We start from the raw sequence: 26,913 nt of genomic DNA on the forward strand, positions 1-26,913 counted from the left end.
CTGACTTTTAGGGAAGACTCCCAGCAGCAGGGACCCTGCAGGTGCTCATGTCCCTGTGTGGCTAAATTTTCTGGCAGTCCCTAAGCTTTCCAAAGGGTGTGCACGTAGAATGACACTTGTTAGATCACTGCATCAAAGCTGCTGGAGCTGGACAATATAGGGGGTTTGTTCAGGGCAACCAGAGCTTCTAAGAAAGAATCAATCAAGCAAGCTGAAATAATGACAGGTCATTTCTATGATGCAGATAGGGTTTGGATTGGCACTCACTCACATATGGCTTCTGCAATTTCCATAGGAAAAAGCTTCCTTGTTTTGAACAATTTTTTTTTTTTTTTTAAAGAGACAAGATTTGGAAAATATGCGCAACTTGATTGCATCCGTTCAGCAGGACAGTTTGATGAGACAATTGTATAATGGATCAAAAGCATAACTGCTGCTTTTTGAGGAACTGGCTGTGAGCATTGTATTACAGCAGGTGATACACAGATAGCCATAGCACTGTAGAATCACGATATGGTTTGGGTTGGAAGGGACCTTAAAGACCACCTTGTTCCCACCCCCTGCCCTGGGCAGGGACACCCCCCACCAGATCAGGTTCCTCAAGCTCCATCCAAACTAGCCTTGAGCAGTGCCAGGGATGGGGCACCCACAGCTGCTCTGGGCAGCCTGGCCCACCGCCTCGCCGCCCTCACAGTAAAGAATTTCTTCCATTCCCCCTCGTCCCATCACTCCAAGTGTTGTAAGAAGCCCCTCTCCAGCTTTCTTGTTGGCCCCTGTAGGCACTAGAAGCTGCTGTAAGGTCTCCCCGGAGCCTGCTCTTCTCCAGGCTGAACAGCCCCAACTCTCTCAGCCTGTCAAAATAAAATTATCTTGAGCTGACTTGATTTTAAAATAGTGATCCTATACTTTACAGAATTGTAAGGCAATTCTCTAAAAGAAAAAAAAAAACCCAACAAAAACCCAGCATGCAATGTACCTATTTGCAGCAGACAGGTCAGCCTGGTAGGGCATATTTATAAGCCTTGACACAATATAATACTTAAGTTCTACAATCATTAAGGAAAAACTGAGCAATTACTGGTAATAAAGAACCTTTTTATTCCTACATGTAGCAACGTCCAGGAATGAAGTAACATATATATTAATGACTCCTATGACCCTGACAAAGCAGATCAACGCTGCCTTGAGGGACGAGGCAGTGCAAAGGGAGCGAACAAATGCTGCCCTGGGTGGGATCCCATCTCTGTCCCACCTGTAGACGGTTCCTGCAGCTGAACACACTCCTTGCATGCAACGCCAGATGGACGTGCTTTGCACAGTGCTATCTGGGCATGGAAAGAGGAAATGGTTGTTGCAAAAAACACTTGAGGACTTTGGCTTTGCTGACTTAATTAGTTTTCAGTGCTTTTAGGGAGTCCAGTTTAGCTTGCCTCTGTAAAATACAAAACAGCCTTAGTATATTATGGATTAGATTAAACTGGGATAAGGGGACATCTCGCTGACGTGCTAGTTTGTTTCAGTAACACACAATTTATGGTCTGATATAGATAAGAAAATACAGTCTGATAAGAAATAGAGATTTCTCCTTAATAGAATTTATATGGGGTCCATGCAAGGGCATGCAAGGAAGATGAGATGTGGATCAATTTGAAAATTTTATCTGGAATGCTGGATGGAGTCACTTTGATTTAGAAAGATATACAGTCTATTGTCCATATGGTCTTTTTTCCACATGTCCAGCACATGAAAGTTATGGCACGAGCTTTGAGGCATGGCTGCCCTCACGAATTGGAAATAGCTGATAGGAAATCCAGTTAACTTGAAATATGATTATTAAAAATTTGATGAAACTGGGAAAGTGGACACAGCACAGCAGAAGAATATTCCCAACAGCAGGTGTGCCCAGTAAGAGTCATCAGAACCAGCGCTGTGTTGGCCTGGGCTCGTAAAGGCATGGCACGCTTTGGCCATGTGTGGTACAGTAAACAGTAAAAAAAAAAAAAAAAAAAGCGGCGCAGTTCTGATTCCCCAAAGTCAGGCAATTGAACAATGAAACTTGGACTGTGGTGACATCCACACTGGCTCTCCTGATGCATTTTCAGTGCAGGCACATCACCCTGTGTCAGATCAAGCAGCAGTAAGGGCAACGCCTGCATCTCCAGGCTCCCTGCAGCAGCTGGCCCATGATTAACAATTTAGCAGAAGTATATTGTAGAACCTGTTCATATCTCTCCTTTACTCACTGGTGACAAAACCTGGTACAATAAAACCTACTTCAGCAAGGCTGAGAGATTTCTAAGGCTGGATTTAGCAGGAAAATAAAATAAAAATGCCCAGGCGATAGCATAGCTGTGTAAGCACAGCAAGTGTTAGCTGCCTGCTAAAGGCAAAATGAGCTGCTGGAGGCGAGTAAGCCCTATGGCTACTGCCAAAAGAAAAGGATTAAATAAGACCCTGGGGTCTCTGCAGGATTCGGAACTGAGCAGAATTCTAGGTGCTAAGTTATTAATTTTATGAAGCCCGTTAATGCCAAAGAATCAATTAAATGCCAGACATGTAAAGATGTGGGAGTAAACATCCTCTCTGGTGATGACAGGGAAGTTCTGCACGTCATTTCAATCACCCATGACTGACTTTCCTTCACTTGCAGGTCCTCACTAAGCATGTATTGATCTCACCACATTGATAAAAACCTCCGCTTATTGATGTCAGTAGTTCCATCAGCTGTTAGAAGCAGTTTCAAGTATAATTAATCAACTTCAAGTAATTCTCATTTTCTAATGTTTAGTCATTGTTAGTGATGTTAACTATGAATGACATTATTAACCCTCAAATACTCAGAACTGAAAAATCCTCTGTCTGGCATACAACAGATTACTAGATTTGCATTCACTTGGATTTTTGCCACCACGGATCAGTAAATAAGATGAGGCTCCAGAGGAGCCAGCAAGTGAATCTAAATTACTAAACAACACAAACTACACTTACTTAGTAAGAAATGCTGAGGAAAACATTATGATCTAAGCTGCCTCTGTCACAGGGTCTAAGATACATAACTCTGTTACAGTGAGCTCCCTCGGGGCTAAACGGTCACAAACTCCTCTCCTAAGCATCAGGTGCCTGTAATTTTCCTTCAGATATTAGGATGTTGGTCACTTCATCTTACAGGGGAAAATTATTCACACCATCTTCAGCAGCTGATAGCCTTTTGAGAAAAAAGAAACTAGAGAGCAAACTCTTCTCTGGCTGGTCTACTTTGAATCAAATATTCAAATATTTGTTGGAGCAGAAAATAGAACTCAACTTCTCCTTCCTCACAGAATTACTAAATCTTAGAGTACTCATCATGCTTTCCCTCTCCAGCCCAAACACTAACAGCACTGTTCAAGCTACAACATCTTATGTGTTAGGGACAAAGCTCAACTGTCATATACCTGCTTTTTGACAGTTACGATAATCTCCCTGAAGATAAGAGATGTAATTTCAAATTCCTTCAGGAAAACCAAGGATCTGAGTTCTGATCACCCAAATCTTCCTGAGAATTAGATGAATAAAATGCCTATTTTGTGAATTCCGGTAAGACAAAGAGAAAAGATAGAGATCACAAAACTCTGCAGTTTAAGGCAGTATCTCTGTGTATGCACACAAAAGTTGAGGGAGAATTGAGCTAAAGAGAGAGCAAGATATGTGGAGTTGCTCCAGATGTAGTTTGACTGGACCTTACATTTTACAATTCCATTTCCAACGTGTGTGTCTTTATATTCAATACTTATTTATCCCCTTTTCTGGGATGCAGCTTAAATCTGCTAAAACACCAAGGTACGTGAATCAAAAGCACTATTGATTATAAACATTATGTATGGTATATACTGCTATTTCTCACATTGTTTAAGTACAGACAAAGCAAATAAAGAGAAAAAACATCACAAATGAGGAGCAAATTCAAACCTTTGAATTAAGGCAGGTGTAACAGTAGACACAGTAGCTCAGAAATACTTACCAAGGAGAGAGGCTCCACAGGTTCCTCCGTTCTGGCAGTAATTGTAGCAATGGTTAGTTTCACACCTTTCACCGGAGTAACTTGGCCAGCAGTGACATCGGGGCTCCCCCTTCTCATTTATAATGCACTTCCCTCCATTTTCACAGCTTAATTTACAGGTATCATCTGCAGCAAGAGCACACACACAGAGTTGTTTTCAACAATCCTACTTTGTGCAACTGGCAAAACAGAACCTTGTGCCTTAGATTGAGCTCCAGATCTCTGTCGGTTGAGGGTGGGATCACTTCTCAAAATGGAGAAAGTAAGCTATCACTTCTTCACTTCTGTTTCCAGTGCTAGAAAAAAAGATCCACCTGGGAGAGCATCACCCCTGGGAACCCGCGCCCTGCCGAGCAGGAGACCGCCTGCGGAATTTGGGCTTCATCACAAGGGCACCACCAGGAAGTTAAGACTCCTTAGGATCTAAATTAGTAATGGCTACGAATCCAGTTTTGAAAGTATCCTTCCTAGTTCAAGAAATGAAAAACTGAATCCTGGTTTTACCTGGGGCATCTCGGAAAACTTCCCAGTCATTTTCCGGTGACCTCGGCCTTTTCCTATTTGCTTTTTGGGATCTCTGTGCCACTCTTTTTATTAAGTAACACCCTTCTTACCTAAACCCTACCCAAAATATTTGAAAAAAAAATTCAGCTTTTAAATCCTTCTCAAAAATTGGTATTTGCATACTAACTTGTTGCTCCTAAACCATATTTTTTGATTTATTCTTTTTCTTATCTGCTCCATCTGTAAAATTACTGGGAAGAGATACTGCCTGCTGCTCTGCTTTCACCAAGTGCTTATGGCAGCAGTGCCACTGTCTTGGCTGTGAGGTACAAGGTGACACAAATTCTGATTAGGCCAGATTCAACCTGTCTATAAAGCTGTTTTGCAATTAGAGTTGTGCCTGTCTTGGAAACACTTTGAAAAATAAATCTTTATTTCTTTCAGCGAACAAGATATAAAATCATTCAACGACACCAAGAAATTAATTATAGACTAGCATGCATACAATGCTCAAACATCCCAATAACTGTAATCCTAGAGAAACAGACAAGCGCCTTTCCAGCCCAAACCATGCTTTCAGCAATAAGACTTTTCATTTCTTGCACAACAGAACAACACCTGTGAAGCCAGAGTGCTTCCTAACTAATCCAGCATTTAAGCACACATGGCTCTTAACAAGAGGGATACCACAGAACTTTTCAGTAATACATCCACCAGCTCCAGATGTTTTGCTGAATTAATTTGTTGTAGTTAAAGACTAATGAAAAAGAGGCAAGGCTCACATTTGTCCCATATTTGCTGAGGTCTGACGTTGACTGATATAGGCACACCAACTCATTTTTTTGATGTTGAAAGCAACAATATTGTAAGTGCAGAATTTAAGAATGTCACATATCCTGTAGTGGAACAGTTCACTCCAGCACAGACTCAGCAGATCCTGTACTTATAGTTGCACTAATTTATAGTTATAACGTTGTCCTGCCTGTGTACAGCCCTCCTCAGCAGGCTCTGACCGAGTTCATGGCCAGTGCTGAGATGGCACAGATATGTAACCTGGGATCGAACCTAATTCAACAAAACATCTGGGAACTGATCATCTTTCAGACAACTGCACCTCTCAAATTAAGCTGAAACAAGAAAACAAATCTAAAAGTTATCGTGGGGGACCGGCTGGCACATCGCTACTTCAGGTGTTTTACAACAGAAAATATGGAATACCATATGCACTTCATTTTTTTTGTATCCACCCTGCATATATACATCTGCTGTAACAAAGCTACTTTGTATTTGGGAGTTTGTGGATGCGTCGGTGTTTTCTTTATTTGGGCGGTTCATTAAATCCTTTGATGTTCCATGAACCATTCTTCAGTTACTCATTAGAGAAGTTGTTTAAATGTATAATGTAGCATATCTTATTGGAGAGAAGGTCTATTTTTGTTTCGCTTACCTTATCTGTTTTACTTATCATTAGTCATAAGTTTATAGAGCAGAACTTGGTAAAAACAGAATAAATAATACTGAAGTACAGGGAAGTGCTCATTTCTACAAACCTTTCTGATAGCACATTAAAAACATTCTTTTCTAGAGCAATTCTGCAGAATTAAGACATAACATTTGGCAAAAAATAGGGAAATTAAGAGACTGAATTAAAAGAAAAACAGAGTATCAAACGGCATACTTCAAACTGTAAAACATGAACTACAGACTTGAAAGGTACCCTAACCACACCAAGAAACACATGCCTTCAATATTGTCAGGAAAACATACAGAGCCAAAAATTGCCAACAGTAGTAATTTTCTAATCCAACTGACTTTCAAAGATTGGGACACTCACGTCTTAGAGTATTAAAATGCAATATATATTATAACTTTATGCAATGGTCAACTAGAAGTTTTCCAGAAAAAACAAAAGTTTGTAATGCTTTGTATCAACATAGGATTATTAAAATACACTACTGATTTTATCCTCTATAAAACACTGTAAATTCAAGAGTTTCAACACAAGTCTAATATGAAACAGAAACGTTACTACAACAATTCTGGAATTTAAATAAGCTAAGAAACAGAATTGAAAGATGTAATGGATAAGCCAGTTTTATAATACTATGTTAGACTTTAACAATATGGGGGATTTAATTCTGCTACTTTGTTGTCTGAAGGTAAATACAAGAATCAAATTACTCTTGCTGATTCACATCAACTGAATAGAAAAGGGGATCAGGTGCCTTTGTGTGGGAGACAGGAGCAGAATGGTCCTGTAGGAGACAGGAAGAAAAAGAATACCAGAGAGAAACACAGAAGAATTGTTATAAGAAGCTGAATAGTCTTAATTTGAAATACTGAATAAAGACATCTGAAAGAAAAGCTAGCAACAGCTCTAGTAAGTACCCACTCTTGGAACAAAGTTTACCAAGAAAAAAAAAAAGGAAAAAAAAATTGGAAAAGTTTCTGTCTGGAGTCAATTCAGTACTGCTCTAAGCTTGCTGGAACTTGGACTCAAAAACATCTCAACTGCTCTTTTCACTTCGGAAATGACAGAAGTAAATAATTTCACTTGATATCCTACTCCCAGTGTAGTTACTGGATCTCTCTAATGGAAAGGGTTACAGGTAAAGTAATTTTATATATGCTCTCCTAGTCTGGTTATTTAATATTCTGCTGCCTTAATCTGCCTATTTCAATCTTAATATATCTTTAATAAAGAATCAAATAACTTTGATTTGCTTTTCTCTTATGTTTTTCTTCCTGCTGTGACTGTTTGACGCAAACATTAATGGACTTATGGCTTATTTGCTTAATCTTTGACTCTTCCCTTTAACTAAAAGTAAAAGGAAAATCTTACACAAAAGTCATGCTGATAAAGCAGCACAACAAAGTTTTGGGAACTCTACTGGTATTTTTTCCTTCACTGAATCAATTTTTTGATATTCCACCCCTCTCCCTCAATCACATACACACCCCTTCCTCTTTTATTGCCACTTCTGTAATGACCTTTTCATTCCTCAGAAAAGCACTTCTTCCTTTTTTCTATTTTTTTTCCCTTTAAAATATCCACTGATTTCTGGACCAGGCAGTGAAATGGAGAGATGATGCTACAGAGCACAAGGTTCATGAACTACACTCTTCAGGAGAAGAACTGTTTCCCCGCCCAGGTAGAAAATACTCCTCTCATGGGCCATAAAGTTATTTGTCCTTGCCTACCCTTCAGACAAGGGTGTAGCTCATGCCTCAATGAGCTGAATGCACCTATTGAAGACAGAGTGCAAAGTTTTAATGTTATGGTAGGGTTGCATAAATCTTCCTGTCCCTCCATATGAGGCTCTTACCCTCTGCCAGTTTCCCCTATGCTGAAATTTATCAGGACAAGTTTAAATCCCCACTGAATGCTGTAAGCTAGATCCTCCTTTTTTTTTTTTTTTAATTTCTTCTTTTAAAATTCTGTTTGCTTTACAATTTTAAATGTTAGAGAAGGGCTAAGAAAAGGATGTACAATGAGAAAAACCTAACCGACACTTGCTGTAATGTAACCCATTTTCTTCTGGCCTGGGAAATACAGTCCCTGCAGTAACCCCTTTGTAAATACAAAAGATAGGGCTGTAAACAAAAGAGTATTTTTTTTCTAACCAGAAACAGATTTCTGTGACAGTACAGCTCCCAGAGGCAGACTTTGTGGGTGAGAAGGGAGGTATAGAGGGATTAACCCCTACATCACCAGCCAAAGCACTTGTTCTGCCTGCTACCTATGCGTGCAGCGGGCAAGTCCTCACAGGAATGTGCTGAAGGAAACACTGTGACTACAAATCAAATGTTTCATCTCAATTCAGAAGCAATGTCAGATCTGAGTCTTTGTTAACTTTTCTCAGGCTTTTCATTCAGCCAAGAAAGCACAAATATTCCCTTCCTAAAATGAAAGTGATAAACATGCAGCCCCAGCACACGGAACTCTTGGAAGTGTTCATTGCTCTTGCTTATTCAGCTGTGCTACACACTCTTTTCCTTCAGTGTAAGTCTCTGTATTTTCATCCTCTCGGTATGTTGTTAGCTTCATAGTGCTACAGGCAATTAGATACAATAAACCTAATGGATGCAAATCTGACGGTCTCTTTTAGTAAAATGAAGTGGTACTCTACCCGTTAGAAAACTAAAAGAGCAGCTTCTAAGCTGAAAAAGTCAGGTCTGCTATAGTCAATAACCAAACCACAAAAGAACTGTGCCCTGTCAATCATAACTACCTAGGGAGAAATGAAACGGAAGCTTATCTAAGAACACACAGGAACTCACTTTCATTTTGTTATAAAACCATTCTGATTGATACAATACATATATGTTGTAATAACTCTGGCTTGAGAAAGCCAAATCGAACCTAAAAGTTGTTTCTCATCAGTTGTGCGAGATGCTGGTGAAACAGCTGTCTGAAGCAACCTGGGTTCAGTCTTACAGAAAGTCACAGAGGATTCAGTATTTAGAATTCCTCACGTAGGACTTACGAAAAAAATCAACTCAATGGATCAAGCCAGTAGTAATATCATGCAGAATTCCCCAACAATCCAGTGAATGAGAACCTGAGTCAGTTTTCTGGATATAGTCACAAGAAGCAGAGCAAGACTGAGATTACCTCCCAGTCGCCAGCCATAAGGTACACAGGCTAACCAAAAATTGTACAAAGCATGCAAGGCATCCTTACAACAGTCATACCAAAGCCTACCAAAATGAGGAATGGCATAATAATATTTCAGATAACCATTTTCTGTTGGAAGGCATTTTTCACAAGGACAGAGACAGATGCACTGTCAAAACAGAACCTTCAAACACGGACTCTCCTGGGGACACTATTCAAGACAGATGGGAACTGGAGATGGCTGTCTCATTTTGACTCTGCCAAGTCACAGAAAACTACTACTAGCTTCCTAACTACATTTTAAGAGACCCAAAACACTTAAAGACACTAAAAAGTACTATGAATGTTTGATATACTCCTGTTTACTACTGCAACTTGAATTATGTGTTATTCAAAAAGTACAGTTCAACACACCAGCTCCTGCTGTCCACAATTACTACTAACATGCAAAACTAAAAGACTTCTTAGATGACTTGAAATAGCTACCATGCAAGTACAAAACAACCAGCACACCTCACTCTTCTATTGCTACATGAATGACATCCACTAAAAGAGACTTTAAAAGTTCAGTTTTCAGATCTGTAAATCAGTGGCAATGTATTTTTGAACACATGAAGTATAATGTATGTAAATTATTGTAACCTACCCACTGTACAGCTCCTGCATTGTGATCAAGCCAGTAACAAACTCAAATGAATACATCAGTTAATAAATGTTTCACAGGCATTCATTACTCAAAATAAAATCTTCTGGATTTCATTCTTTTAGGGACAAACCAGAAGACCACCAAAATCAACAGGAATATTTCAATGGACTTTGAATCAAGGTTTTACTGCAGACCAAGAAAAAAATTATGACTATATAACCTTGCTTTAGATTAACGTCATATCACTCTTCAACAACAGGTTTTGACAGCCATGTAAGGCAGGAATTGCTGGTTTGGGTTACTGACATCCACAACTGTGCAAAAAATGCTCTGAGACAACAAAGACAATATAACACCAGATTTAAACAAGCTGAATGTATGCGGTTTGGAATATTTCATACACATTTTCTAGCTCTTCATCAGAAAAGGAAAGGAAGACTACAGCTCTTATTTCTTTATTCCATGCTGTATAACTTTGTAAAGTTATAGTTATAAAGTAAAGTTGTAAAGTTATAGTTATAACTTTATAAAGTTATATAAGAAGCTGGTTTAGAAATTGTCTTTTGTTTGCAGGCTGTTCATGACCTATTAACGGCAAGTGGGTTTTAAGCCAGCCATTAATTTCAAACCTGTATTAATTCACAGTGCTGATCTTGAGGGCAGCTCTGATCCTTCCAGGAGTCTCTCCTGATCCTTGGAAGCCTAAGTGTACTGTCAGCATGAGACAAACATTTACATCCACATCATAGTTTTTAAAAAAAGTCAAAATGGTGCAAAGCCATACACTTGTTAGTGTGCTATGACACTAAGGTTCGTTTAAATTCATAATTTATAAACTGTGAAGCTACAAACCCGGCAATCTACTATTACAAAAATAACATAAAAGAAAAAAAATGTGCAAAAAAGCCTAGCCAGACATTACTTGAAATGTAATTGCAATCAGAAAACTAAGAAACACTTATTCAACAGCCCTTTAAAAAGGTATAACAGATACTGCAGTTGTGGGAAGATACTGAAAATTATCAATATATTAAAAATGCTTCTCTAGGTATTTTCTATCTATCCATATAAATTTACAGCTGGCAGTGAAATAATTTTAAAGCTTCTTCAGATCTTTCTCTAATAAAAACATACCTTCCTGAAAAACCTACCACAGTGTAATCCTTTGCCCCACTAGTAAAACTGTAGCATTCCTGAAATTATGGATTCAAATTACTACCAATCACCAGTGAAAAACAATATTCTTTTATTTTTCCTTTCTTCAACACCTAAGCAGTAACTATGGGCCATTGGAAATAATTTTTAAGTGGTACTGTATCAGCAGAAAGTCTTGACAAGTGTCCATCCCAGATGAACGAAGAGCTGGCACCTGGAAGGGCAGGGAGGGTGGAAGCTCTCTGCAAACAAAGGGTGTTTAGACTGATTTGTCTCAAGATTTAAAAAACTTGTACAGTATACTAATGCTTTGTATTACATCTACTTCAGTGACATCACTTCTCCCCTAACAGTGGAAATTGTTGTAAAACAGCCGTAAACTACTTGAGAGTTCTGAAACTATTACATAAAGACACGTGAAGAGGTATTCAGTCAAGGCTGTACAGTAATAAAACATTCATTTACTGTATTTTTGCAAAGGCACCATGTAGTACATAAAAGTTGATGCTGTAAATGCGTTGCATACAATGTACTGCTACGTAAGAAAAAAAACATGAACGGGTTTGTTATCTACTACAAGTTTCCTAATATTGTTTAGCTCTCTAAATTATTCTTAAATTTCTTGATACAGAAAGAGAAATGCTGCTAGACAGGGTAGCTTTATTAACAACAAATCATAACCCACTAAAACACAGTTGTGTTAAATCCACGTTTAAAGACTAGGCAGTATAAATAGGTGAGATTTTCTCCAAAGAGTGATGACATTTCAAGTAAATTAATCGCTGTATTCAGCATTTTAAGTACTGAGGGTCTCACACTTCTGAGCCTAGAATAAACCATTACAAAAACATCCCAATACATTCTGGCTTCTGATACACATAAGAACTCCTATGATTTCTAGAACTTTTTAACATTGAAGCTGGCTCGGAATTCATTCCAGCATTCTGACCACCTTAGGTTTGGCCTCAGTTAGAGTGGGAATAGTTTTAGAGTACTTAATAATCATCTTCTATGGAAAAGAAGATTTCCTCCCCCCTTAAATATAGCAAGCACTTAGTAGCTCTTTTATCATGCAGTCTGGTTCCCTGTGTCTTGATATTAGTCATTATAGATGTTACTAAAGATAGTTAGAGATAAAAATATTTCAGGGTGGTTTTTTTTCTTTTTTCGCCTGTTCAAAGTCATTATTATTCACTATGTTGCTCTTACTGCCTTTTGACTATTGCTGCAGTCTAAGCAGAAGTGTTTCTTGATGGTCTTTAAGGTTAGTTTTTTCTCCTGAATGGCTAATGTTTAATTTGGAATCCAAAATGCTTCTGAGCTTTTTCAAACTTCTTTTGGTTGAGATATATACACATTCACTTTTAAATATCATCTTTTATCAGTTCAGCTGAAAGCTCATTTTTCATTCTGATGACTAAAACAGTTGTTTTGAATCAGGGATTCTGCTGCTTCATATTTCATTTCCATTTCAGATAAGCAATACGTATATTGAATAACATCACAAAATTCTTCACTTGCAGACAACCTAGCCTTTGCAATGACAGAAACTGGACAGCTGTTTATTTTCTGGTTCTCGTGAGGTTTTCAATACCTACCTAAGAGGCTCTGATCAATGCACGTTCCATTCACCAATGATTTTCCTTCTGGACAAGCACATGTTGCACCAGAAGGGTTGAGTAAGCAGATGAATTCACATGTCAGGTCCAAGCATGGATTAGGCACTGTTTAAAAAGAGAAAATATTAAAAATATGTGGGGTGTTTTGTTGTTTTGTTGTTGTTGGTTTTTGGTTTTCGTGGTGGTGGTGATTTTTTTTTTTTTTTTTTTAAGAATTACACCATGTTCTAGAACTAGGAAAAAATAAATAATCAGATACAAAAATTCTGATACACTTCCAGTTTCCAGGATATCAACAGCCTGAAGTCAGTGAACACATCAACTCAAATGGCAGTATAAGACTCACACCAGGATAGAATTTATTCCACTAACAAAAATCGTCTTGGTAACACCTCATCTGGTTGTGGCTAGAGGTATTTGTATTCAGTTCTCTTTTAAACCTCATTTACAGTGCAGGTACACAAGGCAAGCGTTTGCCCAATGTCCTTTCAAATGAGAGAAAATGCATCACCAAATCTAAATCAAACTTACATAAAGAAATATGACTGGATATATTTTCAGTTTGTAAAATCAGGCTCCGTTTTATATTTATAAAACTTGATTCCCTTATTTTCCCCCCCTGAGGTGGAAAAATTCCCCCCTTGCTCAATATTCAGTTTGAAGTAATTATGCTTACTCACAGTCCATTTGTTTGTAGCGGTGAAAAATCAAGGCACTTTTTGCTTTATCAACATCCACGCTTAGATATTCCACAAGGCTCCTGCCAAATTTGTGTACTCTAAATGCACCATTTTTAGGACCTGCTCCATATATGTAATCCTCAAAAATGTCAATTCTGTGTGGATGCAGTAAACCTTAAATAAAAATGAAGAATAAATACATATTCATATTCAAATTATAACCAACTGTTTTAATAACAAATTCAGCTGCGTTACTGCAATTACTACCTAAAGACATTCTTATTCAGAAAGGTTGGTTTGCACCCACAAAGATTGCCTTTATAAAAGCAATCTTCTTAAAATGATCTTTTCCCATACTACAAGCAAGTAAAACCTGAAGTTTCATGTCAGCTTTCCACACAACGCAGCCTCAGAAACTGATTGATTATTAAACAGTAGGGAAACCCTACAGTAACAACTCGCTAATTGGAACATACTAACTAGAAGTATGGGACAAGGAAGAAACAGATTATTTTGCTGTACATAAAAAAATAAATTCTGATAAAGCATTTCTTCATCTCCTCAACATACTTGGAATGTAGCTTTCATACTACACTCATTTTAATTCATAATTATAGCAAATGAATGCAAAATAAAATGTTAAAACTGTATAAATTCATTATTTTTAAGAGCTACAAGGGCCAATCAGACCACACAGTTGGATTTCGTATGCACAGCTGGATTTCCTGTGCACACCTGGCTGTAGAATTTCACTCATTTACCCACGTAAGAAGGCAATAGCTTCTGACTAAACCTTCTTTCCCAGAGATGCATCTCCTCTCGAAGCCATGAAGAAATAGAATTTATCATTCCTTATGATACCTTGTTCCTACTATTATCCCCATTTACTGTAAAAATGGTTTTATATTTCATGTGTATTTAGTTTCAATTATCAGCCTTTGTTTGTTCCTATGGTTTTCCACTCTATCAATACTTAGAACTGACTATGTTATTCCACCATTTTATTTCAATAAAAATACTTTTAATTCATTATTTTATGCTTGCTTAATTACATGAGTTGAAGTCTTTAATCTCATTGCCAAGCAATTTCTAAATTTCCCCAATTTTCCTTTTTCTATCTCTCTTAATTTTTCCATAGTTACTACAAATGTCAATGGGAGATAAAAGGTGACATTGCTTTAGTGATCTTGTATTTCAGTATTAAATGCTACGTATGGAAGCAAAAAAGTTCCTGTGCTCCATTTTCTCCTTTATAAACCCCAAATCTGCTACATTTGGCACAGTGTAGTATATTCCTTTCAGGCTATAAATTATTTTGAAAGTCAACAGTTTACACATGTTCTATCCTGTAGCACTGTTGTGTCTTTTTTTTTTTTTTTCTCCCCTTGAAGTATAACCTCATGTTTATTCTTAAAATATGAATGACTATTCAGACACGTTAAAACACAATCTAGGCTCTCTGTCAGTCTTCGTACCAGCCACAACACTGAGCACGGCATAAGCAAAATACGTATTTTGCGATAGATTACAGCCTGGCCACCATGAAATAGTATAACCAAAGGAGGTGCGAGAAAATTTATGAGGAGTCGTCACTGCCTTCCAAAATCTCATCGGGTATCTGCACAGAACGGTTCAGGGTTACAGAAGGTTGTAGTCAGATCCCTGCACTCAAAGTGATCCTTCTTCAAACGACTATTTCGATGCATACTGACCCAATTGTGAAATTAAATGTTATTAAACCAGAATAAGTTCATTTAAATCTGGTCCTCCTCAATTTGGATTATGGGAGAGGTTTTTTTAGTATCTTTCAGAACCCTCTGGTGCATTCCAGATCATTAGTTCAAGCACCCAGTAGCACTGGATATAACATGATCCCGATGAAACTCCAGTGCCAACTGGCCACTAGTAAATCCTCCCAAAAAGCAACTTCCAAATTTTTAATTTTTTTAATGTGTTTCTCTCTTGTCTACTCAAATTTCATAAATGGTTACACATATTATCAAATTGTTAAAAAGCCAACACACAATTCTATAAAAACAATGGTTACACATATTATCAAATATAATTGTTAAAAAGCCAACACGCAATTCTATAAAGACAAAGTTTGCTTAACCAGAATCTGTTTTCTTTTGAAAGGAACTTCCCTCATTCACATTCTGTTAGTAGAAATGTGTGATTACTTACTGACCTGAAAGCCAAACACATTATTTTTCCCAGAATGGATTCAGGTCAACTGTTCTACCACCTATACAATTCCTGTGCAGTGCAGACAGCTCTAATTTCTAACTGGTGATCCTGTTGCTATGTAAGTCCAAGGGAGGCCAAGTGTAAATATTAATCACAGTGTTATTTATTAATACTCAAGTTAAAAATTTTATAACAAACATGGACATTTGCACATATCTTTTTTCCCTTAAAGTAACTTCGTCAGATCATCCTAAAGCTAGAATTATCTTATCTTAAATATCTGTTCCAATAATATCTGAAGTATTACCTAACAAAAGCAACAAATATTACTTAATAATCACTGCCTACATAGTTTCTCTGAATAGCGAAACTTCAGCCAAATGAAACAGAAATGCCACATGAAAGCTCTCCGTACCTTGTTTAGTGCTCACAGACACAACTGAATCTGACCCATCAAAAAGAACGCTGCCAATAACAGACAATTCAAAATCAGCCCAGAACAAACGCTGACTGAACTGATCAACCGCAAGACCTACAAAGAAAATAAAGGTCAAGTAGATATATAGATTTTGGAAAAAAAATAATATTTTTGTGTAACTGTACATTATTATATCATTCACATCCTTGTGAACACAAAATATGGTGACAACGAAAAAACATGACTGGAAACCAAGGAGAATAAAATATAACACCTTCTGCTTAAACCTTCCCCTTGAGGCAACCATGGTTTTTTGCTTTCTTTAACTTACTCTTCCGAGGTCAGTACCTTTTCAAACCCATTATCCTCAGCAGGTAGGGATATATAACAGGTGGGAATTAAATATAGAATCTAATCCTGTAATTTGCTCTAACAACTAAAAATCTATTATGTCAATATATTTCTAAGCAGAAGCATCAGTGTGACCACACGTTAAAAACGAGGCATTCAGATCTCACAGGGTCTTCCGAACCTCTCCTGTTTCTACAAGTATATCACCGCAGGGGTTTTATCACCAATGCTTCACATGCAGTAATTACTACAGAATTAAAATTCAGATTATTTTAATTACATTAGTGCTGCAAGACTTACAACAGCAATATAGACAGACATATACATTCACGTATATATGAAAAGAAAGCACAAAAGTGACTAACTGAGGGCACAAATAAGAATAAAAGATAGATAACATTGTGACTACCCAGCCTCCAGGCAATAACTACATAGTTAAATCAAGCAGTCCATGTTTCATAGAGGATGATTAAATGATTAATATGGCATTTTAGGTCATGTCAAAAGCTTCAGACCGAAAAGAAATCTTGGAACCATAAAGTAATTTAATTCTGAGCTTTTGAAGTTGTAGTGTATTTTTAATAATAATGGGGAAAAGTATTTTTCTTCCTATTTATGTAAGTAGGTAAGTCAGAAAAAATACATCAAAAGAAATTATACATAACAGCAAAAATACTTATCTTAAGGTCATAAATTAATCAGCTACAGATAGATGAGAAGAAATGGAGGAAGTCTGCAGTGAAGTATGTTTACATTTGCAACCCCATTTAAAAAAACCTTTTTAAAAGAAACATTGGTATTCAGGCATACAGGTAAAGAGAATAATTTCTGGTAAAAGATAATCACAATGTGTCAGCTCTGTGTGATACATGGTACCTGTAAGGGGGAATATTTTAGAAGCAGTCCCCATCTTCAGCTTTAAATTATTCTTTTCATTTTAATAAGAATACTTAAATAGCAAATAGTAAATAAAATCCTTTGTTTATATTTCACAGTACCAGAGATAACAATGTAAAACAGTATTTATCTTTGGTTTATACATACAGCATTTCTATGATAGTCATTTTTATGTAAATCACGTGAAGTCTAACCAAAATTGTCAAACGCTCACCTCTTCTACTTTAAATAGTAAAGGTATTGTATTTAGTAATAGATTTAAAGAGCAGTGGAGTACAAATCTTTAGTAAAATGTTAAACTTAATCTAAACAATAGCAGTAAAAGTCTCATTTTGGAGAAAAAATTAAAGGCTTGGACTCTTACTTTGCATTCCCTCTATGAAGACACGGATCTGTGTGAAATACCTGACAAAAATTAAGATTCCATAAACATCTGCTTTCTACCATGAAGTGAAGAAAGCAAAGCATAGAAGGATGCCACAAAAGTGTTTTCAAGGCAGTAAGTACAGAAAATCTGTAGCATGGCAAGGCATTTGTGAAATTCCCTCTTTGCAAAGTCTGCTTATTTTTGGTAACTCTGCTAATTTTTTAATTTTCTTTTTATTTATCCTTATAAGGAGACAGAAGTCTGGTTAAATGTTTATATGAAACTTTTCTATATAAAATATAACAAGGGAAATTTTATGAAGAAAAGCTCTTGCAGTTCTGCTTCTGGTCAGGAAAGAAGTAAATACTTGCATTTTCAGATAATCTTTATACCATTGCTACCTACAAAATTCAATAAATTCACTAATCTAAACCTTATGACCAAAAAAAGTGTGTGTAAATACCCTTTAATGATCAAGGAAGTGGTGACTGGCTCTGTAGGACATAACTTTGTAAATCAACCAGACTGATAATAAGAGCCTAAGCACGATTCCAGCATCTAGAACTAAATCTAATGATTTGTATATCTGATATGTTCACAACGTTTTATATAAGTTCAGTAAAGAATACATAACAACTCTGATCAACATAGAATTCTGTTGTCTTTCTGTCTGAATAATCAGAAGATTCTTCCTGAATTTACTACTGATGGTAATTGTTATTGTTATCACCATCTTGCTTTTTACTTGCCTAAGGAGCATGAGCTTCCTCTCCTCAAAGCTTTCCTTATCATACATGTAATTTCTGAAGTTGCTACATTTCAATCTAATCAATGTCAATAAAGAGTGTTTCCTTTAAGGGATGAGTATGATCTGCATACACATCACCATAAGCCCACCTTAGCACGGGACTTAACAGTCTGTGAAAATATTATTACTTGTTGCTGTGATAGTGGCAGCTCCTGAGATGATTAAATATTCAGACAGCATCCTCCTGAAAGAAGCCTACATTTCAATAGATATGCGTACTAAAGTTGGACAAACTCTAATTTACAATGCAATAATAACAAATTATCATTGTAAACCTGGAGAAACATCAAAGATCTCATGAGAAAATGGATCACGAACAAATCATTTGTGGTTTCAAGACAGAATGCTGCTATTTAAGAGAGACAAATTTTATTCTGGATTTATTATTTCCTTTGTCATAAAAATTACTTTTAACCTGCCAATGGAGTCTTAATGGTAATTCACAAGATCTCAGCATGTACTGTCAAACTTCAAAATAGACCTGTAAAATACTGAGATAATTGAGTTGTTGCTTCTTTGAATACCTAAATCTTGTTTTATACTATTCCGCAGCGTATTCAGGAATGTAACTAGAATACTCAGTGAGATTTCAAACGTGTTCTTAAAAAATGTGTCTCAAAACTAACTGGTGTTCGCTTAATTGATTTGGCTTGTTCAGTGTTATTGAACAAATCATATTTTAACCGATTATATATAGTCCTTTGATACTGCTTTGTGAAATTATCATGTTAAGCTTTGTTACAAAAGTTTAAGTCATATTAAGATGTATCATTTGAAAACAAAACTAAGAATTTTATTAGCAACGGCATATGAATAATCAGAATGAATATTTTAAGAAGCTTTTATCTGCAAACTGAGAAACTGGAATTCAGCCAAGAAATATACATTGAGTTAGCAAGTGTCATATAATTAGGAAAAATGGATAAGCTATATACCTGTAGGTCTTTGTAAATTCTTTTGAACCAATATCCTTCTCAGAGTACCATCCATAGATGATTCCTCTATGTGAGAGCGATCCCCAATAACTGTCCAATACATCATCCTAGAAGTATTAAACATAAAAAATAAGCTGGATGCCTATACAGAACCTCAAAACACTTCACTGACATTAAATGATTATGAGCCTTTCAACCTAACTGAAAGATGAAAGATCCTGATTTACACACAGGTAAATTGGGAAGGACAGTTAAGTAAATGACTTGAAAAAGTTTAGACATTTGTAAACATAATTTTATTTCTCTATTTTGCATTTTTGTTTGAATTACTAAAACAGAGTAATGTTGCAACATACATACCCCTTTTTGGGATTTACAGCAATTGCATATGGTTCTCCCGCCATGCTTGTAAGGAGCCTGGTACAGTTAGGTCCGTTCAATTGACCTACATTGATGGAGTATCTCAGACTAGTCCAGTGCGTTGTGTAGTAGCTGAACCAATGCATTCTGGAATGATCAGTCCAGTAAACATTTCCAGCAACCCAGTCAACAGCAATGCCCCTAGGTCTTTTGAATTCTGGACACTAAAAGGAACAGATGTCAAAGTCAGATTTATGGAAATGAATACAGCAGCTGTATTGTCAAGGATTTATGCAATGTTTGGCAGTTAAGTAAATTTTACCATTAACATGGCAAAATATTTTAAGACACTGTATTGGAAAGACACCAATTCCACCTGTAGGAGATAAGCTCTAAGTGATCTGCTGACAGTTCTGTTCAATGCAGAACAGTTCAAACCTGTTTTCTCAAGCCTAATGCTACCTACAATAACAAAAAGACTCTTGGGCATGAACTTCTTGAACTACTGATACTGAAGCAACTAGCTGTTACTTACTGTAATTCAAAAGCAAAGGAAAAGGAAGAATTAAGATTATATATACAGCTACTACAGTCCGTGCAGAACTATGGTGTGATGTCCCACCCCATCCCTCAGTGAAAACAGTGCTCGAGACCATCCTGAGGTGTGGCTGCTCAGCCGTCTGCCAAGGATAAATAAAACCGCTGCATAAAGTTAATTCTGCATTCTGACCCATACTAGCACGCAATTGCAAGGAATTCTTTAAGTGTTTCTCTTCCCTTCCTGGTAACTGCTTCCGTGTTCCACCACCAATTAGAAGCAGAGTTACTGCAATATTCAGCTTCATGTATTATAATGTGACTGATTATAACTTCACAATTCTAAAATGTAGTATCCCTGTCATGATTTCAGTTATCGTTAAGGCCTAGATCCCCGAAAACGGTTGTAAGGACAGAAGTTCGTAAAGCAAATAGGAGTTACCAATGAACAAGTTTCTCTAAAGTTTACTAGCATTCCCTCAAATAGTAAAAATCTGTAAAACAGGTCTAGCCAATCATTTCTAACATGAATGCAGCATACCATAAAAGAGAAAAGAAAAAAAATCAAAGACCTGCATGAGCTAAATACATATGCAATTGTTTGCCTGTTTACCTATAATGACACCAACTTAAATTATGAAAAAAAAATGTCTAATCCTTGACAAATGCAGTAATGGAATGCTACTAAGCTACATAACTGAAAAATCAGGAAAGAAAATCCTTGTTTTCTTCAGGTGTCAGAGTTCCCTAATACCACAAAGACATTTGTACACTAGTTTCATCATAAAATAAAGGTCATTTCATTCTCTAGGTAAAATAATAGGACTGCAAGGGTGAATTTAGATCATTGTTCATAAACATTTAGTTCTGCAAAAATGTCACAGAATGCATGTTCTAGAGATATTCAGAACCCTGACTTTCTATTTAGATGAGTATTAAAGCAGCAAAATCAATCACTGCATTTACAAACAATATTTCTTTAAAAACAGGGCCACAGTGATATTTATTAAAGTTAAACAAAATAATGTATCGTAATTCCTTGTTATGAAATTATGATACTGGTGGCATATGCTGCCAGAAATACCAAAATTTTTATTTTATTTTATTTTTTAATAAATGTAGCATTTGCATGCAATAACTTTTTTCTTTGTTACATTATCCAAGCAACATTCCTGTAAAGGACAAGATACCCAAAAATGTAGGTATTTTTAGTTAAGCATTATTGTATTTTTAATCACAACTCCTTTTAATTCTGGGCAATATTCAGGCAACTGTGTCAAGAAGCCCCTCATACCTGCAGATCTCCAGTTACTACTTGGGAGACTGCAAGGGTTAATGGTACTGGTTTACAATGCTGAAACAAATATTCTTTTAAAGGGAGGGCAGCTGTCATGGGCAGCACAGCCCCTTGCCTGCCTTTGGACTGTTCAAGAACCACTGTGGACAGTAAGACTGGGTTTTTTTGGAGCCTGGTAAGCACGTGATGGGAGTTAGCACGTAGAGTGAGAGACAGCTCCCAAAAAACTGGTAGTAGAAGCAGATGAGGCAAAGGGACATCCTAAAAAGATCCTGGAGCAAGGTTGGGTTGCTTACTAACACTGACTTTTTCTCATTCTTGTCAACAGCACAAGAGAAGTGAAATTTCAGTAACACTGGGGTGCATATTAAAGATCAAATGAACGAGGAGACAATCAGAAGAAATGGAAAGGAGCCATCTGCTGTTAAGAGATTTAAAAAAAAAAAAAAAAAAAGAGAATAAAACCTACTAGCTAATGCCATGGCTGTGTAATTCTCAGTTGTGTTCATTAAGTTTCAGCCCAGCTACATCATATTTCGGATGTCTTATGCATCTTCTCATACTGTCTAGGAAAATTACTTACTGTAAATGAGCTTTTATCTAATAGCTTATTTGGATTATGTTAATTTTGAAGAACGATTTTGCATAGAGAATAAGGATGGAAATACAAAATCACATTAGTATTTTCTACAGTTATTTTAGCCCACTTTGGTGCTAAATATAACATACTACAACTTATTAGAAAAATTGGGGTTTGAAGCTTAAACACCTTTTATAGCATGGTAATCTCTGCACAACTACAGACCCTGTCAGCTTGGTGACTTCTGATCAGAACTGCTGCCTACCATAAAACCTGTTTTAAAGGTAAGGAACTGAAAAAAAAAAAAAAAAAAAAAAAAAAAAAAAAAAGAGCTGCAGTCATAAAAGCTTGGACCTGGAAACCATTTTGATATAATGTTAGGTTACAGAAAAATTTTCAACCCCTGAAGTTGAGTTTGACAGCAGAAAACATGTACACGTGCAGCAGGAACCCATCCGTGACCTTGCAATGCTTAGCATTTTACCACAGAAAGACTAAATTACAAATCTAATTTATACCATTAGCACATGTGAAGTGATATTTTCTCTACTTCAGAGAAACTTGGTACGACATTGGTGTGGAATAAAGTAAACCAATGATTTCTTGTTGCTTAAAATATCTTCATTAAAAATAAAACATTATCTAATCTATTTGGAACAGTAAAAATAACTGAGAAACAATAAGACTAGAAAACTTTTAGACTTTCACGTGCAGACACAGAGAATTTTCCTCGACAGACCAGCAGCCCGGTTCACCTAAGCACTATTTCTGTTACATAAGTAGGATCATTTAAAAATCCCAACCAGTTGATTCCAGAAAGAGAGGGTCTCTCCTAAGTACATAAACTTCACCCATATAGAGCTATAGCTTTAAGGTAAAACAATAAATTAACGCTATTTAGAGAAAACAGTCTAGAAATTGTTTCCGTTCACAGTGATATGCTGAATTTCACAGCGGCCTGGGGCAAACACTGGGATATATTGGATATCTTGCAAGAGCGGTTAAGGGTCTCGTTAAGCTCTCAGAACACTGAGGCTGGAGCGAGCTGCTAATATACTGACTGGATACACTACAAATCCTACGCTTTTCTTCCTGTTATGCCATACAATTATTTCAGTGTTCAGCTTTGTGTCCTCTTCCATGAAAAACATCACCTGAGTTCAAGTGTCAAGTTACTGTGTGTCGAATAGTCATTCACATAACTAATACATCTCTCCCCAAGGATTATGTCAGTAAACAGCTGCACATGTTATCACCAATTCATTTATACAGTCTTAATTCAATTGGAATGCAACTCTTCTCTGCACCCGCCAATAAACTCTGAAGAGTTGATACATACTATTTCCTTTAACGCTTCAGTTTGTACCAAGCTTAAACCCTTTTTCGCAGAAAAATACAAGAGGTACTTAAAGGTATTCTCTGAGGAAGACTCTTGATATGCTAATTCCACGGAGCAATTTCAGTTGAGATGGATTTTTGCATTAATGCAATTACCTGAAAATGCAGGTGACTTTGTTCAAGTTTACTGTCCTGATTTACATATCAAAGTCTAGATATAAAAGTTATAATGTAACCTTTGAAAACTTCTCCATCAAAAAACTTGGGCTAAATTAAGGAATTCTCAAGCTTTTCAACACCGAATTTAAGTGACAACATTACAGCAATGCTATAAAACCAATTAACCTACTGATCAGTTATATATAAGGCAATAATATTTGAGTATTCATAAGATAACGCTGAGAAAATATTCTGAATAGTTTAGCACAATGCGAAGTAAATGTTTTACAAATATAAATGAAATGTGTTCAAGATATATTCAGATACAGTCTGTGCATTTTCCACCTATTTTTTGGTAAGAAGCTTTGGATGGCTTGGACCAAGAATCTTCATGAGCATCTGCCTCTACTGAAGAGGCAGGGGAAAATGATGCATAAAGCAAAACGTAATTTTCCCAATAGTTTTGAATTAAGAGGAACTGACTAGAAAGTGTACTTTGTATAGTAATGTAATGGTAAACAGACACAAAAAGCAAAAAGTATTTCCGTACTTCAGAAAAATAATCGTAATTCTAAGAACACTTTATCTTTATTAATTTAAATAGGGAGACAATGTCAAATCAGCCATGAAAAATTCAATCCCTGAAGAAGTCTCCAGGAAGGTTATGTTCAATTTTATGGACCTGTAAGCAGGTGTAGATCCATTAGAGAGGCTGTTGGTCAGCAGACTACCCTTATCCTTGCAAAAGACACCTGCATATTAACCAAGAAGAAATAAAATAAGCAACAACAACCCCTCAAAAACTTTAATTTCACAAGATTTTACAAGTTCTTTTCTAATAATGAACTCCATACAGAGATATGTCTGTCAGGATTTCTTAGGTACAGGTATCTGCAACATTTAAATGAGAAAAACAGATCACAGTAGAATTACTCCGTATCTTCAGTACAGAGGTTATCCAAACATCTTTTCCCAAAACACAAATGGCACACCTGACCTACTAGAAATGCTAGGAATAATCTTCTGCTTTAGATCTACTTTACATACACTTTCTGTCACCAAAATCTAGACCCCTGTTTTTCTGGGCAGGTGGAAGCGTGGGTTTTTAACCACTCTGTCCATATATATGCCAACACAGACACCAGGTATCGTCAGTGCCCATTGCTGTCTGCATCCCCAGGATTTTTGCCCTGCTGGCATCAAAAGTCAGGAATGTTGTTCATTTGCAAAGGAGATACCCTTGAATAAAAGGTACTGAGAAGTGATTTCAGATTCGGTGTAAGAACTGAATGATACCTGAGAGATTAGCCTACTGTCACCACTGCTGGCGATTCCTACATTCATGTGAACATACAGTCATCACTGTCACCTCTCCTACATTTAAGGAAACAGCCACACAGGTGTTTTTTCTAAGCTGATTTATTATTGCCCAAGAAAAAATTAAAAATTCTCCTTTGCCATCACATTTAATAAAAAGTAAAATAAATAACTAACTTCTAAATTTACGGCATTATAGAAACACCAATGTAAGGATCACATATTTATCTTCAATTCAGCACTAACACTTCCTTGAGAATTTTGTAGAAATATATTAGGCAAAATGAGTATCAATCAGCATTTATTTTATTTTCAGGTAAAGCCCACTTTAAATTACCGTAGGTTATAAAAATCCACTTTTCTGCTGTGAAGTGCAAAATTACATTTATGCTTATTCAAAAGAAGATTTTGGATATGCAAATTATATTCAGTTCAACATAGAAATGTTTATTGTTCTGACTTTTAAATATTTGTCATAGCTTTACCGATATTATGGTTTATATGGTCACTATAGAAATGAAGCTTGTCTTTGACCTATATACATGTTCTGCCTTCCAAGGATTTGAAATTCATGCTTTTCTTTAAACCACGTTGCATATATAGGTCTATTATATTCTGTCTTGTCTCCCTTAAAATACAAAATCTTGATGCTATAGAAGCTTGGAAAGATTGTAACACACTGGTTATTTCCCTGTGGAAAACTTTAAAATACTACAGTTGTGTGACCACGTCTGTCAGTCTTGAATGGAAAGGCATTAGTAGACATATATACAACTTGAATAAAATCATTCACACATAGACATCTTAATTTATTAAATCAGCACATGTTATTATAGATAATCAGAACAGAAAGGTATATCAAAATAAATTTGCATCATGTAATCTTTGATTTTGATCACTTACTATTAAGCCACTGTTACTTTGCCTTCTCTCTCTATCGTGAAGTTTTCTGTAGAAAATCCCTCCTGGATTAAATTGAGTACTCCAAACAATCATGTCCCCTTGAAAATATGCATCCATTCCAGTTATCCTTGAATTATGTTCAATATGTGATATTTGCTGATGAACATCACTGTAGTTGAATGGATATGCAAAACCCAGGATGTCAGTGTCATTAGCAACATAGAGAACTTGATCTTCAGAGCCTAGGGATTATTATAATGAAACAAAAATAAGGTAAATGTCAACTAATGCAAAATCAGTGCTTTTCACTCAAGTAGCTTCTTGGTGTTTGTCTGGTAAATTCCTATGTTAAAATTACTTTCTGACTGCAAAAACACTCACACATACTGGGTAGTAAATGCAACTCTTCATACTCTGACACCAGTATATTGTTTCAATGAGTCGAAGCTCACACTGTGACACCTAAAACTATATTTTAAGGAGTATGTAATATAAGAATTTGAACACTTTAAACATAAAAAAAAATAGGGGATATTATGTATTAAGCCCATATGAATTGCTACATCTTTTTTTATATGGATGTTGTATCTAGATGATCATAAATGTATATATTAAAGGAACACAAAGTTGACAATAAGAATTGTTTTAAACTGCTCAATCGGAAATTAGAAATGGAAACATCCTATCTTTAGTGAAGGAAGCAAAGTTTTGAAATGGATTGCAACACAAGCAAACTGGACCAAAGCTGCTACAGAATATGTGCGGCTGTGTCTTCTATCTCCTCATTTCAGATAGTGAACATTTATAGGTACCTGTGGATGAGAGGTATTTACGAATAGCTAGTTATAATTTTGATTCATATGTTGCAAAGTACGTTATTCACAAGAAAATGCTCTCTGGTATCTATTCATTAAATTTTGAGAAAGTTTGAAATCTGCTGGATATATTAGAATGTATTTGCAATTTTTTAGTTTTCCAATTTGTATCACATTTATCCACTGAGACTCAACTTATAATAATGTCTGTCCAACACATTTCCTCCTTGTCAGTATGAAATACAACAACAAAAAAAAAAGTTCCCTTGCTCCTGCTAAGTACGAGAAGAAAAAGGATTTCCATTAAAGTAAGTATCAATGTGGGAAAGACATACACATTAACTGTATTACAATAGAAACGAAGCTTGCGAAGAATTCAGAGG

General features: G+C 36.3%; 1 protein-coding gene across 1 annotated transcript in view; it reads right to left on the reverse strand.

The window, feature by feature from the left end:
- Positions 1-26,913, reverse strand: part of LRP1B (LDL receptor related protein 1B) — a 470,964-nt gene that overhangs the window by 36,501 nt on the left and 407,550 nt on the right. The window contains exons 75-81 of the mRNA XM_056350419.1: positions 25,716-25,957; positions 19,585-19,808; positions 19,225-19,331; positions 15,864-15,980; positions 13,262-13,435; positions 12,561-12,686; positions 4,001-4,165 (exon numbers count right to left, since the gene is read on the reverse strand). Of these exons, the coding sequence (XP_056206394.1) occupies positions 4,001-4,165; positions 12,561-12,686; positions 13,262-13,435; positions 15,864-15,980; positions 19,225-19,331; positions 19,585-19,808; positions 25,716-25,957 (1,155 nt within the window). The remainder of the gene's footprint in view (positions 1-4,000; positions 4,166-12,560; positions 12,687-13,261; positions 13,436-15,863; positions 15,981-19,224; positions 19,332-19,584; positions 19,809-25,715; positions 25,958-26,913) is intronic.

Source organism: Falco biarmicus, chromosome 8 (genome assembly GCF_023638135.1).
Source record: "Falco biarmicus isolate bFalBia1 chromosome 8, bFalBia1.pri, whole genome shotgun sequence".
Lineage (NCBI taxonomy): Eukaryota > Metazoa > Chordata > Aves > Falconiformes > Falconidae > Falco > Falco biarmicus.